Raw genomic sequence first — 18,238 nt, forward strand, 5'->3', positions numbered from 1 at the left:
TGCTGCAACTAAGACCTGGCACAGCCAGACAGATAAATAAATATTTAACAACAACATCAACAAAATAAATAGCGAGGACATCACTACAGATCTCATGGACTTTAAAAGGATAATAAAGGAATTCTATGAACAATGCTATGCCCACCAATTTGATAACCTAGATGAAATGGACCACTCTTTGAAAGACACAGTGGGCCAAAACATGCAGGAAGGAAGAGACAATCTAAATAGGACTGTATCTATTAAAGAAATTGAACCAATAACTTGTCATCTTCCAAAACAGAAATCGCCAGGCCCAGATGGGTTCTACCAAACATTTAAAGAAGAAAATATACCAATTCTCTATAGTCTCTTTCATAACATACAAGCAGAGGGAATATTTCCTAACTCATTCTATGAAGTCAACATTTCCCAAATACCAAAACCAGACAAAGAGATTACAAGAAAACTACAGACTAATATCTCTCAGGAACATAGATACAGACATTCTCAACAAAATATTAGCCAGTCAAATCAAACAATGTATAAAAAGAATTACACACCAGAAACAAGTGGGATTTATCCCAGGTATGCAAGGCTGGTTCAACATTCAAAAATCAATTAATGTCAGGACTTCCCTGGTGGCCCAGTGGTTAAGACTCCGCGCTCGCAATGCAGGGGACCTGGGTTCGATCCCTGGTCAGGGAACTGGATCTCACATGCCACAACTAAGAGCCCACATGCTGCAACTAAAGGAGCCCACATCCTGCAACTAAAGATCTCACATGCTGTAACTAAGACCTGGCGCAGCCAAATAAATAAATATTTGAAATAGTGGTTGCAAATTGGAGGTCCGTGGGCTGAATTCAGCCTTTATAAGTGTTGTGTTTGGCCTATACAGTTAAAAAAAGTTCTTAGAAAAGAAGCAATTAATGTCGCCCATCACATCAGGCTAAAGAAGAAAAAAATCACATGATCATATCAATAGATAGATGTAGAGAAAGTATTTGAAAAAACCCAATATGCACTAATGATAAAAACTTTCAGAAACTAGGAATAGAGGGGAATTTCCTCACTTGATAAAGAATATCTACAAAAGACCTATAGTTAACATTACACTTATGGTGAGAAATTAGAAGCTTTCCCACTAAGATCAGGAACAAGGCAAGGATGTCCCTCTCACTACATCTTTTCAACACTGAAGAATTCATAGCTAAGGATAAAAACAAGAAAAGGAAAGAAAAGATACACTGATTGGGAAGGAAGTTATAAAACTGTCTTTGTTCTCAGATGACACGATTGTCTATGTAAAAAATCCAGAAGAATTGAAAAAGAGCTCCTGGAACTCATAAGTGATGATAGCAATGTAGCAGAATACAAAATTAACATACAAAAGTCAATCACTTTCTTATATACCAGCAATGTACAAGTCAATTTTGAAATTAAAAACACAATACCATTTATATTAGCACCCCAAAAAAGAAATACCTTGGAATAAATCTAACAAAATATGTACCAGGTCTATATGAGGAAAACTACAAAACCCTGATGAAAAAATTCAAAGAAGAAATATTTCATGTTCATGGTTAGGAAAACTCACTATTGTCAAGATGTCAGTTCTTTGTAATTTGATTTGTAGATTTAATGTAATCCCAATCAAAATCCCAACAATTTATTTTGTGGATATCAACAAACTGATTCTAAAGTTTATATGGAAAGGCAAAAGACACAGAATAGCCAACACAATATTGAAGGAGAAAAACCAAGTTGGAGGACTAACACTATCTGACTTCAGGAATATGATGGAAAAAAACTGACAAATAGATCAATGAAACAGAAAGCAAGCCCAGTAATAGATCCTTATAAATATAGTAAACTGATCTTTGACAAAGGAACAAAGGCAATACAATGGAGAAAATATAGTATTTTCAATAAGTGATGTTGGAACAACTGGAAATCCACATGCCAAAAAAAAAAAATCTAGATACATACCTTACACCATTCCCAAAAATTAACTCAAAATTGATCAAAGACCTAAATGTATAAAACACAAAACCATAAAAGTCCTAGAAGACAACAGAGGAGAAAATCTAGATGACCTTGGGTTTGGCAATGACTTTTTAGATACAACACCAAAGACATGACCCAAGAAAGAAAGCAAAAATTATTAAGCTGGACTTTATTGAAGTTAAAAGTTTCTGCTCTGCAAAAGACACTGTTAGTTAGTCAGGCACCCTGACTTCATGCTATATTACAAAACTACAGTAATCAAAACAGTATGGTACTGGCACAAAAACAGAAACATAGATCAACAGAACAAGATAGCCCAGTAATACACGTATGCAACTATGGTCAATTAACCTACAACAAAGGAGGCAAGAATATACAATGGAGAAAAAACGGTCTCTTCAATATGTGCTGGGAAAACTGGACAGCTACATAAAAAGAATGAAATTAGAACATTCTCTAACACCATGCACAAAAATAAACCCCAAATGGATTAAAGACCTAAATGTAAGACCAGATACTATAAAACTCCTAGAGGAAAACATAGGCAGGACACTCTTTGACATAATTTAATTTCCTTTTTGGGCAGCAGGTGTAGCGTATCTTGAACTCAGCAAGGCACCTGACAAGATACATCATGTTTTCTATGGACTGGATGAGTGCATATTTACATGGACCTTTAATTGCTTGAACCACTGTATATTCAAATAAATTAACAGAATGATATAAATGATATAACCGGAGGAAGATCTCTACTGGCATTCCAAAAGGGTCTGCAGTGGCTTCAGCACCTTCAACATTTTTATCAATGATCTACAGGCATTAAGAGAACTCACATTTAATGGACATCTTATATGTCAACCTCACATGGGTTTCTTAAATAACAAATACATTTCTATGTTAGGCACTCTAAAATTTTTATGTAATTTAATCCTCACAATAATCCTATGAGATAGGTATTTTTGCTCCAATTTTACCAATTAAGAAACTGAGGTTCAGAAAGGTTAAGAAAATTGTCCTACATTCCACAACTTACAAAGAATAATCCTCCATATTGGTACAGCAAAAACATCAACAGATGTCCTCCCACACCTTTACAAGGTAGAAAAGACTGGAGAAAATATGCTCTGGGGAGAAAGTCCAACTAGAAGATCTCTAAGATTTTACGATTTAATGTATATAAAATTTTACACAAAGACAAAAATAGTGTGATGATTCCCTTTACCCAAGGATACACCACAGGATTTCTTTAAATCACAAGCTCTCCTACTGCCCTGCAGATGTAATCTGAATATGTCAAATACATGCACATTTTCAGGAAAGCTCCTATTCTATCAGACGAGGTGTGCTGTGAATTCTCTCTTTTAAAGTGTAATAATTGATATTTAAAGACTCTACTAAGAAAGACTGCAGCATGTTAAGGAGTCAGGAAACCAGGCTGGATTCTGGCTTTAGCTCTGATGGTCTTGGGTAAAATGATTTCTCCCAGATCTCTTCTTAATGGTTTCCAAAAATCTCTGCTTAATGGCTCAATGTGTGTCTTCTGTAAATAACTGATTGCATAGAGGTAATTCAGTAGAAGGGAACATGTGATCATAGTGACTCAGGGAAAAATATGCTCTATCACTTCTACTTAGTAAGCAAATGTTGATTAACAAGTGGTTGCATTTAGGTTACTTTGAAGAATCTACAAAAGTTCAATGTTCAAGATAACCAAAGAGTTGCATACTTTTAGTTAATGATTACATATGAACTTAAGAAAGGTTTTCTTTCTTGTGCAATATCTTAAAATAGATATCCAGTGGTAACAGTAAAAATATTTTTTCCCTTTGTATTTTTTAATTGGGTCTAACATTCATCTCCTATAGCATAAACTAAAAACTATAGTATGAATTAATCAAATAATTACTTCCAAACTCTCCCAAGATGATCTGTACATTTTTGTGCGGCTAAAACAAACAAAAAAATTTAGAATAACCAGAGACCAAAAGGGATGTACAAGTAATTAATTTTTAAAATATTTTTACTTATGGTAAACATATTTTTTTAATATTAAAACCTGAAATATATTGAAATTCTTCTGGAAGAATAAACAAATTGCAAAGCATAGATTTAAATAACTAGATTTAAAGCCTACCAGAAAAAGAGTCAACTACTAAAAGATGTAGTTTTTAAAAAGAACATGTACTTTAAAAAATAGTAAAAGTTATTGACACTACAGAATAATGTTCCTGGTAGAGTCAAAGAATAAGCTTTTAACTGTCGACAAACTAGAGAGAATTGGATGAGCAGTTTGATGTTTTTTAGACAGAAGCATATTAGAATAAAAAAGAAGTAATTGAGAATTCTCTGGTGGTCCAGTGGTTAGGACTTGGTGCTTTCACTGCGCTGGCCTGGGTTCAATCCCTGGTTGGGGAACGAAGATCGTACAAGCTGCGTGGAGGGGCCAAAAAAAAAAAAAAAAGTAATTAATTTAGGTCTTTACTTCACATCATCCCATTAAATAAATTAATTAATAAATTTTAAATGTCTTCAAGGAAGACATGGAATCTTTTTTTTCCATAAATTTGTTTATTTATTTGTTTGTTTTATTTTGGGCTGCGTTGGGTCTTTGTTGCTGTGCACAGGCTTTCTCTAGTTGCGGCGAGCGGGGACTACTCTTCATTGCGGTGCACGGGCTTCTCACTGTGGTGGTTTCTCTTGTTGTGGAGCACAGCTCCCAGCGCACAGGCTTCAGTAGTTGCGGCATGCAGGCTCAGTAGTTGTGGTACACGGGCTTAGGTGCTCCGTGCATGTGGGATCTTCCCGGACCAGGGCTTGAATCCGTGTCCCCTGCATTGGCACGTGGATTCTTAACCACTGTACCACCAGGGAGGCCCATAAAATATATTTTTGATAGGTCATAAAACAAGAGAATAAAACGGGCTAGCATAAAAAGATGTGCACTGGAGAGAATAATACTCTTCTGAGTCCTGGAAAAAAAAAAAAGTGATATCAGAAAACAGAAAGTGCCTACACAATTTTTTTTTTTTAATGTTCAAGAGACTTTTATAAAACAAATACAGTCAGCCAGGCCTCTGTATCCTTGGGTTCCACATTCACAGATTCAACCAATCACGGATCAAAAATATTTGAGAAAAAAAATTCCAGAAAGTTCCAAAAAGCAAAACTTGAATTTGCCATTCACTGGCAGCTATTTACATAGCATTTACATTGTATTTATAACTATTTGTATTTACATTGTATTAGGTATTATAGATAATCTAGAGATGATTTAAAGTATACAGGAGGATGTGGGTAGGTTACAGGAAAATACTACACTAGATACATGGGACTTGAGCATCTGCAGATTTTGGTATCCAGACCAGAGAGGTCTTGGAACTAATCCCCCCTAGATACTGAGGGAAACCTGTACTAATACGAAAGCAACCAAACAGGAAATATATCTGATAAAAATAACATGGAGGGGCAATATAAATAGTAATTATCACATGGAAAACCACATAGCTTTACCAGCAATTAAATATGAGTAAATTATAAAAATTTCTGGAAGGATACAAAAGAAATTGTTAATGGTGGCTGCTTTCAGAAGAACTGGAGGAATGAAGAAGATAAGCTAAAAGAAAGTATACATAAGGTGTTGAATTCTGTGGATACTGATTCCCCCAAAACAGTACCAAAACAACCTGTTAAGACAGAGCTGAGTTCATTCTTATCACGGTAAGGGATAGCACTACCTTAACATACACTGGCCTTTTTACTAGGAAGTTATTTAAATTCATAATACCAAATGCATTCTTATAATTTATGATTGGACTAGTACTATTATTATTATTATAGACAGTTTTGTGAATTAAGAACATGAAAATAGCCAAATTAGTGAAAATTTGCTGGACAATATCTTTAAGCCTAATGCCAAGACTGTAAAAAATGCATTTCTCTGTATGTTCATGTTTGTTCACACATATATGTAGAAATCTGGGGAGTGATTTTAATAGCACTTAGTTTTTTAACTTATTTTGGGGACATATATGAGAGAGATTACCAAGTGGTATTTGCAAAAGGAGTTTGAAGAGCCCCATATTTTATTTAAAGGAAAAATCTGTAATTTCAATCATATAATTTCAACTTTAAATTCTTTCACTATGGAGGTTGTAGTGAAAGTATATAGCTCATATCTGTATGTAGGCATACGGATATGAGCTATATAAATAAAATGTGCTATTCTCATAATCATTACTTTTGACCTGGGTTCCTCTTTGATCTATAAAGGGAAGGGCCATCTCTTTGGCATCTTGTGAGTGGACCCCTGTGAATGGGTTGAAAGATCTCCAAATAGGATGAATTATTTATGGTGTCCTTCCTATCTTCAAACACATAAACTGTAAACTGTAATTGACTTCAGAGCAATTTTGAAGTATAAAGTGTATTCTCTAAGATAGGAGTCTGAACTTAATTGAACTCTTTTTTTTTTAATATTTATTTATTTTTGGCTGCTTTGTTGCTGCGCACGGGCTTTCTCTAGTTGTGGCAAGCGGGGGCTACTCTTCATTGTGGTGCGCAGGCTTCTCCTTGTTGTGGCTTCTCTTGTTGCAGAGCACGGGCTCTAGGCACGTGGGCTTCAGTAGTTGCAGCACGCGGGCTCAGTAGTTGTGGTATGCGGGCTTAGTTGCTCCAAGGAATGTGGGATCTTCCCGGACCAGGGATCGAACCCATGTCCCCTGCATTGGCAGGCGGATTCTTAACCATTGCGCCACCAGGGAAGTCACAAGCTCTGACTGTTTTAATTAAGCTATAAAGAGGTTTAGAGGACTTTGAGCTCAGTCAAGCCAGTGGTTACCAGTAAGATTGTTTTTCTAAAGATAGGACTTCCCTTGCAATTTTCAAACTGTATACAGATTTGGAAAGTTCTTAACCCTACGCAAGAAGGTTGCTATGAAACATTCATAGCAACTGCTGGAGGGAAACTCACTCTCCAATTTTTTTTCTTTTAACCACTTTTACCCATTTTTTCCACCTCCACCTCTAGCAACCACCAATCTGTTGTCTATGAGTTTGCTTTTTTGTTTTAGATTCCACGTGAGATCATACACTATTTGTCTTTCTCTGACTTATTTCACTTAGCATAATTCCCTCAAGGTCCATCCATCCCACCATATTGTTGCAAATGGCAGGATTTCTTTCTATTTTTTTATGACTGAATATTTCATTATGTCTATGTGTATGTATGTGTGTATGTACCTTATGATTTCTTTATTTTTTTAAATTTTTATTGGAGTATAGTTGGTTTACAATGTTGTGTTAGTTTTAGGTGTACAGCATCTTACAATTTCTTTATCCATTCATTCATTGATGGGCACTTAAGTTGTTTCCATGTATTGGCTCTTGTAAATAATACTACAATGAACATGGATATCTTTTTGATAGTGGTTTCATCTCCTTCAGATAAATACCAAGAAGTGGAATTGCTGGATCATATGGTAGTTCTATTTTAAATTTTTTGAGGCACCTCCATACTGTTTTCCATAGTGGCTGCACCAATTTACATTCCCACCAACAGTGCAAGAGGGTTTCCTTTTCTCCACATCCCCACCAACAATAATTTGCCTTTTTGGTAATAGCCATTCTAACAGGTATGAGGTGATATCTCATTGTGGTTCTGATTTGCATTTCCCTGATGATTAGTGATGTTGAGCACCTTTTCAGGTACCTATTGAACTTTGCTTTTTCTTCTTTGAAGAAATGTCTATTTGGATCGATTCTTCTGCCCATTTTTAAATCAAATTGTTTTTTCTATTGAGTTGCATGGGCTCTTTATGTATTTTGGATTTTAACCCTTTATCAGATATATGATTTGCCAATATTTTCTCCCATTCCATAGGTTGCCTTTTCATTTTGTTGATGCTTTTCTTTGCTGTATAGAGATTTTAGTTTGATGTAGTCCCACTTATTTTTGCTTTTGTTGTCTTTGCTTTTGGTCGAATCCAAAAAAACATTGCCAAAAATTCATTCTCCAATTATATTAGAACCCTTATAAAGGGTACACCCAATTTACTGTGGCTCGAATGAAAATATTTATTGGTTCACTTAACCAAAAGCCCAGAGATAATGCAGTTCTCAGGGTTGATTTATTCCAGTGGTTGTGCTCCATTTCCCTCTCATTCTTTCGGCTTTGCTCTCTTTTGGCATCAGTTTTATTCTCAAACAGGTAGTGGGACAGCTGCAAGTTTCAAGAGTCATATTCACACATAACATATAGGAAAAGAGAGAAAGTGTCATTTTTCAGCAAGTGTCCTAGAACTAGAAGCCACTAGCAACCTTCTCCTGGCATCCCAATGGCCCAAATTTCTGAATCAATTCCTGACAAGGAAAATAAGGTTATCCCTAGATTACTCAGGCCCATACCTGAAGCTGTGGGTGAGGTAAGCCTTTCCTAAATTACATGGGCTACATGCAGAGTGATTGCTACAATAAAATCAGAACTGGGAGAAGAAATGAGAGAGAAAGTTTCGGTAGGAAATCAATGATGTCCACTAGGAATAAACTCTTAGTTTTTTTTCCAATTCAGATTCAGGATAATATGGGAAACAATGTCTACTATTTAGTGTCTTATTATAAAAAGGATTTTAAGCAACTTACAAAAATACACAAAATATAACAAGATAAAATGAGTAAAGGAAAAAAAGGATAGAAAAAGATAAAACAAGGGACAAGCCCACTACACAAAATTTATTCAATATGATCCTGTTTACCTGTGGGATACAAGTTTGACTCTGAGCTTCCATCAGTCGAAAGAGGAACTCTGAATCAGTAGCTGTATCAGTCAGGCCTCTTCTGGTTGCAAGTGTCAAAGACCCAAATCAAACAAGCATAAATACAAAAAGGAAATTTATTGGCTCATTTAATAGAACACTCTGTGAATGGAACTAGCTTTAGGCACAGATGGGTCCAGAAACTCAAACAAGGTTCTCAGGACATTTACTTGTGTGTTGGTTTCATTCTCAGGTGGCCTCTTTTCACTTGCTGGCAAAGATGGCCTCAAAAGCTCTATGGTTTCACAGATCTTACAGCCAGTGATTCTAGTGAAAAGAGAACACCAGAAAAAAATCCTTGGTTGGATTCTGTTTGGCCCTCTTTGTGTTGTGTTCCCATCTCTAGACTAAACAATATGGACAAAGGAATGAGGCACTCTAACTGGTTAGCCTGGGTAAGCGTGCCCTCTCCCATGAGCAGGGAGAGCTATATGATTGACAATCCTATCAGGAAAGCATTATCTTTCAGTGGCAGCTTCAGAAAGGAAAAGATAGGCAAATAAAATGTCTTGATAACAACGTAATTCCATATACATAAGATATAAACAAACCAATTGTTCAGAAGTCCAGCTACTCCCCAGACTAACACTTAAGAAAAAATGTCCTCTAGGGCCTCAACAACACAGTTGTATTTTATACAACTGTCTTCTATTACATTTCCAATATAGACCAGTGGCATAATGCCAATGTGGTTTGATTTTCTTTTTTTTTAATTCTATGAGGGACTAGAGCAATGCAATCCAAACACAGAGCTCTTTGTGATTTTATCCAAGGATAAAATTTAGCATCTATACAGGAACAGATGGAATGAATATTCTTCAGGTGTCTTAGTCACAACTCTCAGTTGCAGGGAACAGAAATCCATTCAACCAGTGTAGCCATCTTACTGAAAGATGTAAACTAAATACAAAACGAATAAGAAATGATATTTTGCTTCTACCATTGTCTTCAACCATGCTGTATCAAAACTCCTTCTCTGCCCTTGACCACATCTCAGGTTTAAAAGGTCCAAGCTAATTTAATCTAATTTAAAACTCTCTCACATTTACTTTTAAAAAGCAGCTTTATTAACATATAAATTACATACAATTCACCCACTTAAAGTGTACAATTCAGTGGTTTTTAGCATATTCACAGAGTTGTGCAACCATCACTACAATCAATTTTAGAACATTTTTACCACCCACAAAAGAAACTCACACCCAATTTAAAGTCCTTCTCCTTTCTTGGCTCAGGGACGAGCTACTGCTGGGGAGGGAAGTGTCATTCTTTTTATCATTTTTCCTTGTTATTCAATTTCTCCCCTATAAATTCCAGGATTGGGGCAGGGAGGTGAGGACCCGGGGAAAAGAGGCAAAGGTAATTTTACTGATCTGGTAGGATGACCAAACTTGCCCAGTTTGCCTGGCACAGAGGAATTTCCTAGGATATGGGACTTTCAATGGTAAAATTGAAAAAGTTCCAAGAAAATTGGGATGGTTAGTCACCGTATTGAGCTGGTGCTGTTTATAGTTCACTCTTGTTTGATCAATAGCTAACCATCACACTTTGTTACAGCCACTTTCCAGGTGGTCCAACTCTTAGCTCTTCTTTGAGGCACCTGGGTGACTTCCCAATTGCAATTTCCTAACACAGGTTATACACACTGGCTGACCTCTTCCCCCCTCAAATCCTGTCTTTCAGCAGTATACTCTTCCATTGCTGGTAATGTTAAATTTGATTACTGGGTTAAGATGGTAACAACCATATAGCTCCATTATAATGTCAAGTTTCTATGTTCATGACTAGCAAATAACCCATAGGGTGATACTTTGGCACCATTTGGATATTCAGTCCCCAATCAACCTTTTACCTAATGGTTTCAGCATTAATAGTCTCTGACTGATTTATTTCATTAGGGGTTGCAAAATGGTTATTCTCTAATTCGGAAAGATGAGTAATGTTGCTGGGAATATTCATGTACAAATTTTTGCGTGGACATATTTTCAATTCTCTTGGAGATATATATATATAATATTATATTATATTATACTATATATTATATTAACCTAAGAATGGAATTGCTGGGCCATATAGCAACTCTATGTTTAGCATTTGAGAAACTCTCAGACTATTTTACAAAGCAGCTCCACCATTTTACAATCCCATCAGCAGCACACAAAAGTTCTACTTGCTACACATCCTTGCCAGCATTTGATAATGGTCAGTCTTTTGGTGGGTATAGTCATTCTAGTGGGTGGGAAGTGGCAGCTCAGTGGGATTTTCATTTGCATTTCCCTAATGACTAATGATTTTGAGCATCTTTTCATGTGCTTGTTGGCCAACTGTACACCTTCTTTGGAGAAATGTCTACACAAATCCTTATCCATTTTTAAAACTGGGTTGTCTTTTTATTGTTGAATTCTAAGTATTTTTATACATTCTGGATACAAGCCCCTAATCAGATACATGATTTGCAAATATTTTCTCCCATTCTGTAGGCTGTCTTTTCACTTTCTTGATGTTACCCTTTGAAGCATTATTTTTTCTTTCGTGACTTGTGCTTTTCTTGTCGTATCTAAGGCTTTGCCTAACCCAAGCTCACAAAGATTTATTAGTTTTCTTCTAAGAATTTTATGTTTTAGCTCTTTTACTTAGGTCTATGATGCATTTGAATTAACTTTTGTACATGATGTAAGGTCCCACTTCATTCCTTTGCAAGTGTATATCCAGTGGTCCAGCACCATTTGTTAAAAAGACTATTCTTTCCCCAGGGAATTATCTTGCCACCCTGGTCAAGAATCAATTGCCTATAGTAAAAGGGTTTATTTCTGGACTCTCAATTCTATTGCATTGAGCTATATATTCATCTTTATGCCAGTAACACATTGTCTCAATTATTGTAGCTTTGTAGTAAGTTTTGAAATCAGGAAGTGTAAGTCCTCCAACTTTGTTCCTTTTTAAGATTGTTTGGCTATTTTGGGTTCCTTGCATTTCCAGATGAATTTTAGGATCGGCTTGTTAATTTCTGCCACAAAGGCCGTTGGGATGTTAATAGGGATTGCCTTGAATCCGTAGACCAATGGGAGAATATTGCTATCTTAACAATATCAAGTCTTCCAATCTATGATCATGGGATGTCATTCCATCTATTTATTTATTGTTAGATCTTTAAAAATTTCTTTAAAAAATGCTTTGTAGGGACTTCCCTGGTGGTTCAGTGGTTAAGACTGTGCCTTCCAATGCAGGAGGTGTAGGTATGATCCCTGTTCAGGGAACTAGGATCCCACATGCCATTGGGTGCGGCCAAAAAACTTAAAAAAAAAAAAAAAAGCTTTGTAGCTTTCAATGTACGGTCTCACACTTGATTAAATTTTTTCCTAAGCATTTTGTCATTTTTGATGCTATCATAAATGGAACTATTTTCTTAATTGCATTTTAGGATTGTTAGTTGCTAGTGTAGCAATACAACTGATTTTGTGTATTGATTTTTATATCCTGCAACCTTGCTCAACTTTAAAAAATTTTTGTGTGGATTCTTTTCCACACAAAAGTATTTTCCATATATAAGATTGTGTCACCTATAAATAGAAGACGTTTTACTTCTTCCTTTTTAATCTGGATGCTTTTTATTTCTTTTTCTTGCTTAATTGCCCTGGCTAGGACCTCTAGCACAATGTTAAGTAGAAGTGGTAAGGGTGGACACCCTGTCTTGTTCCTGATCTTAGGGAGAAAATATTAAGTTTGATGTTAGCTATATATTCTGTTTTCTTACAGATGATCTTTTTCAGGTTGAGGAAGTTCCTTTCTATTCCAAGTTTGCTGAGTGTTTTTATTATGAAAGGGTGTTAGATTTTGTCAAATGCTTTTTAAGTGTTGAGATGACCATGTGACTTTTGTGCTTTATTCTATCAATATGGTGCATTACATTGATTGATTTTGGATATTGAACCAGCCTTGCATTCCTGGTATAAATCCTATTTGGTCATAGAGTACACAGTAAGTCCCCTATATATAAACCTTCAAGTTGCAAACTTTCAAAGATGTGAACATGCATTCGCATGTCTAATCACGTAAATTAGTTTACCTGTCTGGTGTACATTGTCACATGCGTGCATCCTCTACAAGTGGTTGTGCTTTTGTGTACTTTACTGTACAGTACAGTTCTGTTTAGAGTATAGTAGTACAGTATCTTTATTTCAAGCCCAGGATGTCTGGAAGCAAGCATAAAAGCAGTGGTGATGTAGCTGGTACTGGTTTGATGAGAAAAAAAGAGCTACTACCCAGACATAACTGGATTGTTTTTTCAGGAGGGTAGATAAAATTGAATCCAGCAAGGAACCAGAACCTGTGCCATCAATGTCACGTGTGAGTGAATTTGCAGCTTGCCCTTTGTCTCCTATTGCTGATGATCTTTCAGCTCTTCCATCTCCCACCTCCTCTCCTTCCTCCAGTCAGTAACTCTTCTTGCCTGGTGTTCACTCGATGCCAGCCCCTGTATGCCAGCTGTTGTACTGTACAACTGTACTTTTCAAGGTACTGTACTGTAAGATTTAAAACGTTCTCTTTATTTTTTATATTTGTTTGGTTTTTTATGTATTATTTGTATGAAAAGTGTTATAAACCTATTACAGTATAGTACTATATAGCCGATTGTGTTAGTTGGGTACCTAGGCTAACTTTGCTGGAATTATGAACAAACTGGACCTACAACTCGTATATGTAGGGGACTTACTGTAATCTTTTTTATGTTGCTGGACTCAGTTTACAGAACAAAGTGAAAAGTGGATCTCGATGGGGCAAACTGAAGATATCTAGCATAGTTCCCGAAGTCAGTAATCCTGATTCTCAATCCAGTGCTTTTTTTCCACTAGCAAAGTAAATCAACAGTATGAGTACACAATTGATGGTTGTAATGAGAAATATATAAAAATATGAAGACATGGTTCCCTAGTCTCAAAATACTTATAATATTGATGAGAAGACATATATACATGAAATAATGAGTAAATATTTTAAAACAGGACAATGTGTAGAAAAAAAACTCAAGGTAAGGGGTTACCTTATGCTTTTATAGTCACATAGTGGAGGGCACAAACTATCGGTTTCAGTACTCAATGCCTAGCTTCCTGGGAGGACTTTTAAACTATCAAAGACTGATACTAGGAAACTAACCTAGAAGAAAAGAACTTTAATGGGTACATACTATGTACTTGGTGTTTTAATATATCCTTAAAACAGAAGCCATAGTTTAGTTATTAGTCCTGATTTAAAGATAAAGGAATTAAAGTTCAAAAAATTAAGTTAACTTAAACTGGAAGTGAGGATATGATTCCAGGTGTGTCTGATTTGCCCAGGAGTATTGCTCTCTGTACTACATCCAGATACCAGAAGCATCCTTAAGCATAAGACTTAGAGGTTAGTAGCCTAGCATTCAAGTCTTGTAAACAACATTCATTTGTTATTAAATTTTGAGCAATTCATAGCACCTCTCAGATCCCTAGCTAATCTGTCTAAATAAAATAGAGATAATAACATAGCCTGCTCTTATCTCTGGAAGATCATACAGTGAAGTCCAAGCATGGGGGAGGGTTAGGCCAAAATACTAAACATGATGTGCGTGCATGTGTACATGATACTTACATGTCTCTTTCTATATTCCAAAGCCAATATTAAAACTATTAACAGAAACCAATATTAACAGAAACCAATTTTAACAGAAACCACTGAGGTTATTATTAGTTTTTAAATAGTTTGCCTCTCATTTCTCATAAATTCCTTGGCAAATATTCTATGTTGAAATCGTACCTGAGAAAGTGAGGAAAGAAGTTAAGATTTAAAAGTGAGGGAAGGGGGACTTGCCTGGTGGTCCAGTGGTAAGGAATCCACCTTACAATGCAGGGGACGCAGGATCGATCCCTGGTCGGGGAACTAAGATCACACACGCTGCAGGGCAACCAAGCCCGCGTGCCACAACTACTGAGCTCACGTACCTCAATTAGAGAGCCTGCATGCCACAAACTATGGAGCCCACACGCTCTGGAACCCGCATGCCACAACTAGAGAAGAGAAAACCTGCACGCCACAACTAGAGAGGTGCCTGTGCACCACACCGAAGAGCCTGCGCACCACACCAAAAGATCCCACATGCCTCAACAAGATCCCACGTGCCACAGCTAAGACCTGACGCAGCCAAAATAAATAAATAAATAATAAATAAATCTTTTAAAAATAAATAAATAAAAGTGAGGGAAGGGGCACATTAAAAGAAAGGGAAGACTTTTGGTATACACATTCATTGGTACCCAAGTTTGTGCATGCTATTTATAGAGGCTCCACTAACTAGCCTCATGACCAAGGGCAAGCTCTTCGTATTATGATTCAGTTACTTTCCTAATACAGAAGCATCAGTTCTATTACCAGAGCGGTGTCTGTGTAAAATGAGATAATAAATATGGAAGTGACAGAAAAAACTAGAAATGAACCTCACCATTTGGGACCTGCCCATAGGAAAAGCAATTTTCATCACTAGAATCCAGTCTCCATATCTGTGGCCTCAGCTGAAAGAAACAGCTATTCTGATAACCTTCCTAACCTCCTCCAGTTCTCTATAGATCTTTGTACATTGTCAGATGAACCTCATAGTTAAGCCATTTCTCTATCTGGGAGCAGAGGTAGAAGTAACCTGATGAACAACACAGATCACTTCTGCCTTTCTAAGTCTGGGAACTTTTACATCCTACTTCCCAAGTCTAGGAATTTTTATGCTATACCATTTACTCTATATCCTTAGTATCCTGCCCAGGATCCAAAAGGTACATAATAAAAAGAGAAAATAAAATTAAAAAAAAAATCCTCCCTTTAATACTTGGCTACAGATGAGTAAGAGACTCTACTACCATAATAGAATGGCAATTTTTATTTTACAAATGAAAAGGCAAAATACTGCTACTGAGTTGACCATGAAGTCACATCTGAGTTGAATGTTCATACTTTGCAGTTGAATTTTCCCAGTTCATCAGTTAATTCCACTGAAAACAGACTAAGCCTCCATTTGTGGAAGAAGCGTAGGCCAGATTTAACCATGATGATGGAGATGGTCGACAAGATTAAGCAAAGGAAATGACTGTAATCTGTTTCAAGTTCTTTTTCTTCTTGGAAACATTCTCCATGGTAATGTAAGACTTAAAACAAAGACTGTGACTGTCCTGGCCAGAGAAGGTTAAAGCTGTGTCATAGAGAACTGTAGACTATTCTTCTACCTTTGTCCAGTGATATCCATCTCTCTCAGAGAGGTCTGGCTAAACCAGAATATTCTTTGCAATAGCATTCAAAGTCCTTACTAGGGTCACATCTGTTACCTTTAGAGAATATTCTGATCTAGAAAGAGAGGCTCCCATAGCAACAGAGGAATTTCTGCAATAGAAGTAATAAAGGAACAGATAATTACATAAGTTGTTAAATGAGCCCTCCTACTGGCACTTCATTTTACAGGCAATTTCAAGGCTCAAGAACAAAGTTAGGTCAAGGACCCTGAACTACTATATTTTATAATTTTTATTAATTACTTGAAACATCTAGTATCTAAATCTATCAGATAGTATACTTGATTTTATATCTGGAGTTGTAAATTCTAAGGCTCTTGCTTCTTTTACATTTCATTTTTTCCAACTTAGAAATAATCAACAATTAACTATTAAATATAGGAGTCCTCTCAAGTATAATAAAAAGAACACATAATAGTTTAAATTCCTTAATAGTGATATAATTTCCAAATAACTGAAAATAGGGAATTCCCTGGCAGTCCAGTGGTTAGGACTCCATACTTTCACTGCCAAGGGTGCAGGTTCAATCCCTGGTTGGGGGAACTAAGACCCCACAAGCTGTGCGGCGTGGCCAAAAACAATAAAATTTAAAGAAATTGAAAAATAAAAATAAAATAACTGAAAATAGAGAGCAAAGGTGAGGAAAGACTTAAGTATTAACAGTAGGAAAGATAAAAATGACTACGGCTCTTCAATCCTTACACCATAGTTATTAACTTTGCTAAAGGAAATCACAGGTGAATGGCCACACATACATATCTGATTCATTTGAAGCTTAGCTGCTGAATTAGAATTTATTATTAACTGGTCTAAGTTCAGCAATGCCTTAAGGCTTTGAAGGTTAGCCTGTGTTCAGAAGAGCCTGCTTATTTAAGGCAGGAAAAGAACCACTCTGCAGTTAAAAAACTTCAAAAATGACTGTAATACTTACATACTAATCACAACATTCCATTCATTAATCATGCCATCAACTAAGGTTTTCCTGTTTGGGGAAGTAAAGATTAACTGCATTCATTTTTGCAGGAGTCAAAGAATATATTTTTACCGAAACTTCATTCCTGAATCTCTAGCCAACCGAGCGGAACAGTGGAATTCTGTAGCACCTGAACCCTCAAGGATCCTTTGTAGATTTCTGTCTGTTATGCCACCCCCTGTTGGAAAGAATAAGTAATATATTAAATAGAATATATTTTCATATAAGATTTAATGAATAATATGACTGCCAACTCTACCTGGAACCTCCATACTGAAATTTCTCATTGATTTGAGAATTATTCTCTCTTTACTCAGCTAGAATGAATTTAGAAAAAAAATGATGAAAAGGCAAGACTACAGACTCTGAAGAACAAAAGATAAGGTCAAAGCACCTTTATGACAGAATTTTACATGCCCACTGGTTTATATAACAATGCTATATGTTACCGATTTTAAATCTATAAAGATTACTCCAGGGCAAGGAAAATCACTGAGTGCTCTAGACCTGTTTCCCCTCAATTAAAGCAAAATCAAATTGAAATGAAAGGTAAGATAGACTTGAGGAAGAAGTCACAAAAGCAAAGCCTCAGAAATGTATCTCAAAGAGAAAACCTCCAAGGTTCTTTCTCTGGCCCAGGATTTGATGAACACACAGATCTCACTGGCAATGGGAATAATGCAAGGTGTTATACAGCTTATTTATTATAATATCAACTTTTTGTTTCATTTTACAGAAGAATTTGATTCTACCTTATTAAAACTGCACAATCAAGTATTTTATGACTCATTTGTTTTAATGAACAATCTCTTAAATGTCTGTATATAAAGAATAATATTCTGAACTGATACCAGATTATAAATATAAAATCAGCTTATTCACCTTGATATCATTCTCTCCTACTATATAGGACATATTCAATACATATTTTTAAATGACCGTTAAAATATGTACTTTTTATCTCAAGCTATTCAAGCTACTAAAATAACTTGACTTACACACTCTTTCAGACTCATTAACTCTTTTTCTTGGTGGTACAGTAATATCACTGAGCCCTAAGAAGCAGAAAGAACAGACTGAGAAGTCAGATTTAGATTGGAATCCTGGCTTTACCACTGTGGCCCTTCACAGCTATGTGATCTTAGATAAATTACTTAAATCCA

At 36.0% G+C, this 18,238-nt stretch overlaps 1 protein-coding gene across 5 annotated transcripts in view; it reads right to left on the bottom strand.

The window, feature by feature from the left end:
- Nucleotides 1-4,529: 4,529 nt before the first annotated feature.
- The window catches only part of CUTC (cutC copper transporter), a 46,442-nt gene continuing 32,733 nt past the window's right edge, over nt 4,530-18,238 (bottom strand). For 3 of the 5 annotated variants that reach the window (XM_060034281.1, XM_060034280.1, XM_060034282.1), the window contains 2 exons: nt 17,148-17,253; nt 4,533-4,958 (listed from right to left, as the gene is read on the bottom strand). In XM_060034281.1, coding sequence (XP_059890264.1) covers nt 4,742-4,958; nt 17,148-17,253 — 323 coding nt within the window. In that variant the 3' untranslated portion in view covers nt 4,533-4,741. Of the gene's footprint in view, nt 4,959-15,681; nt 16,194-17,147; nt 17,254-18,238 lie in introns of those variants that run through there. The other 2 variants (XM_060034284.1, XM_060034283.1) reach the window with 2 other exon arrangements.

This window comes from Delphinus delphis, chromosome 16 (genome assembly GCF_949987515.2).
Source record: "Delphinus delphis chromosome 16, mDelDel1.2, whole genome shotgun sequence".
Classification (NCBI taxonomy): Eukaryota; Metazoa; Chordata; class Mammalia; order Artiodactyla; family Delphinidae; genus Delphinus; species Delphinus delphis.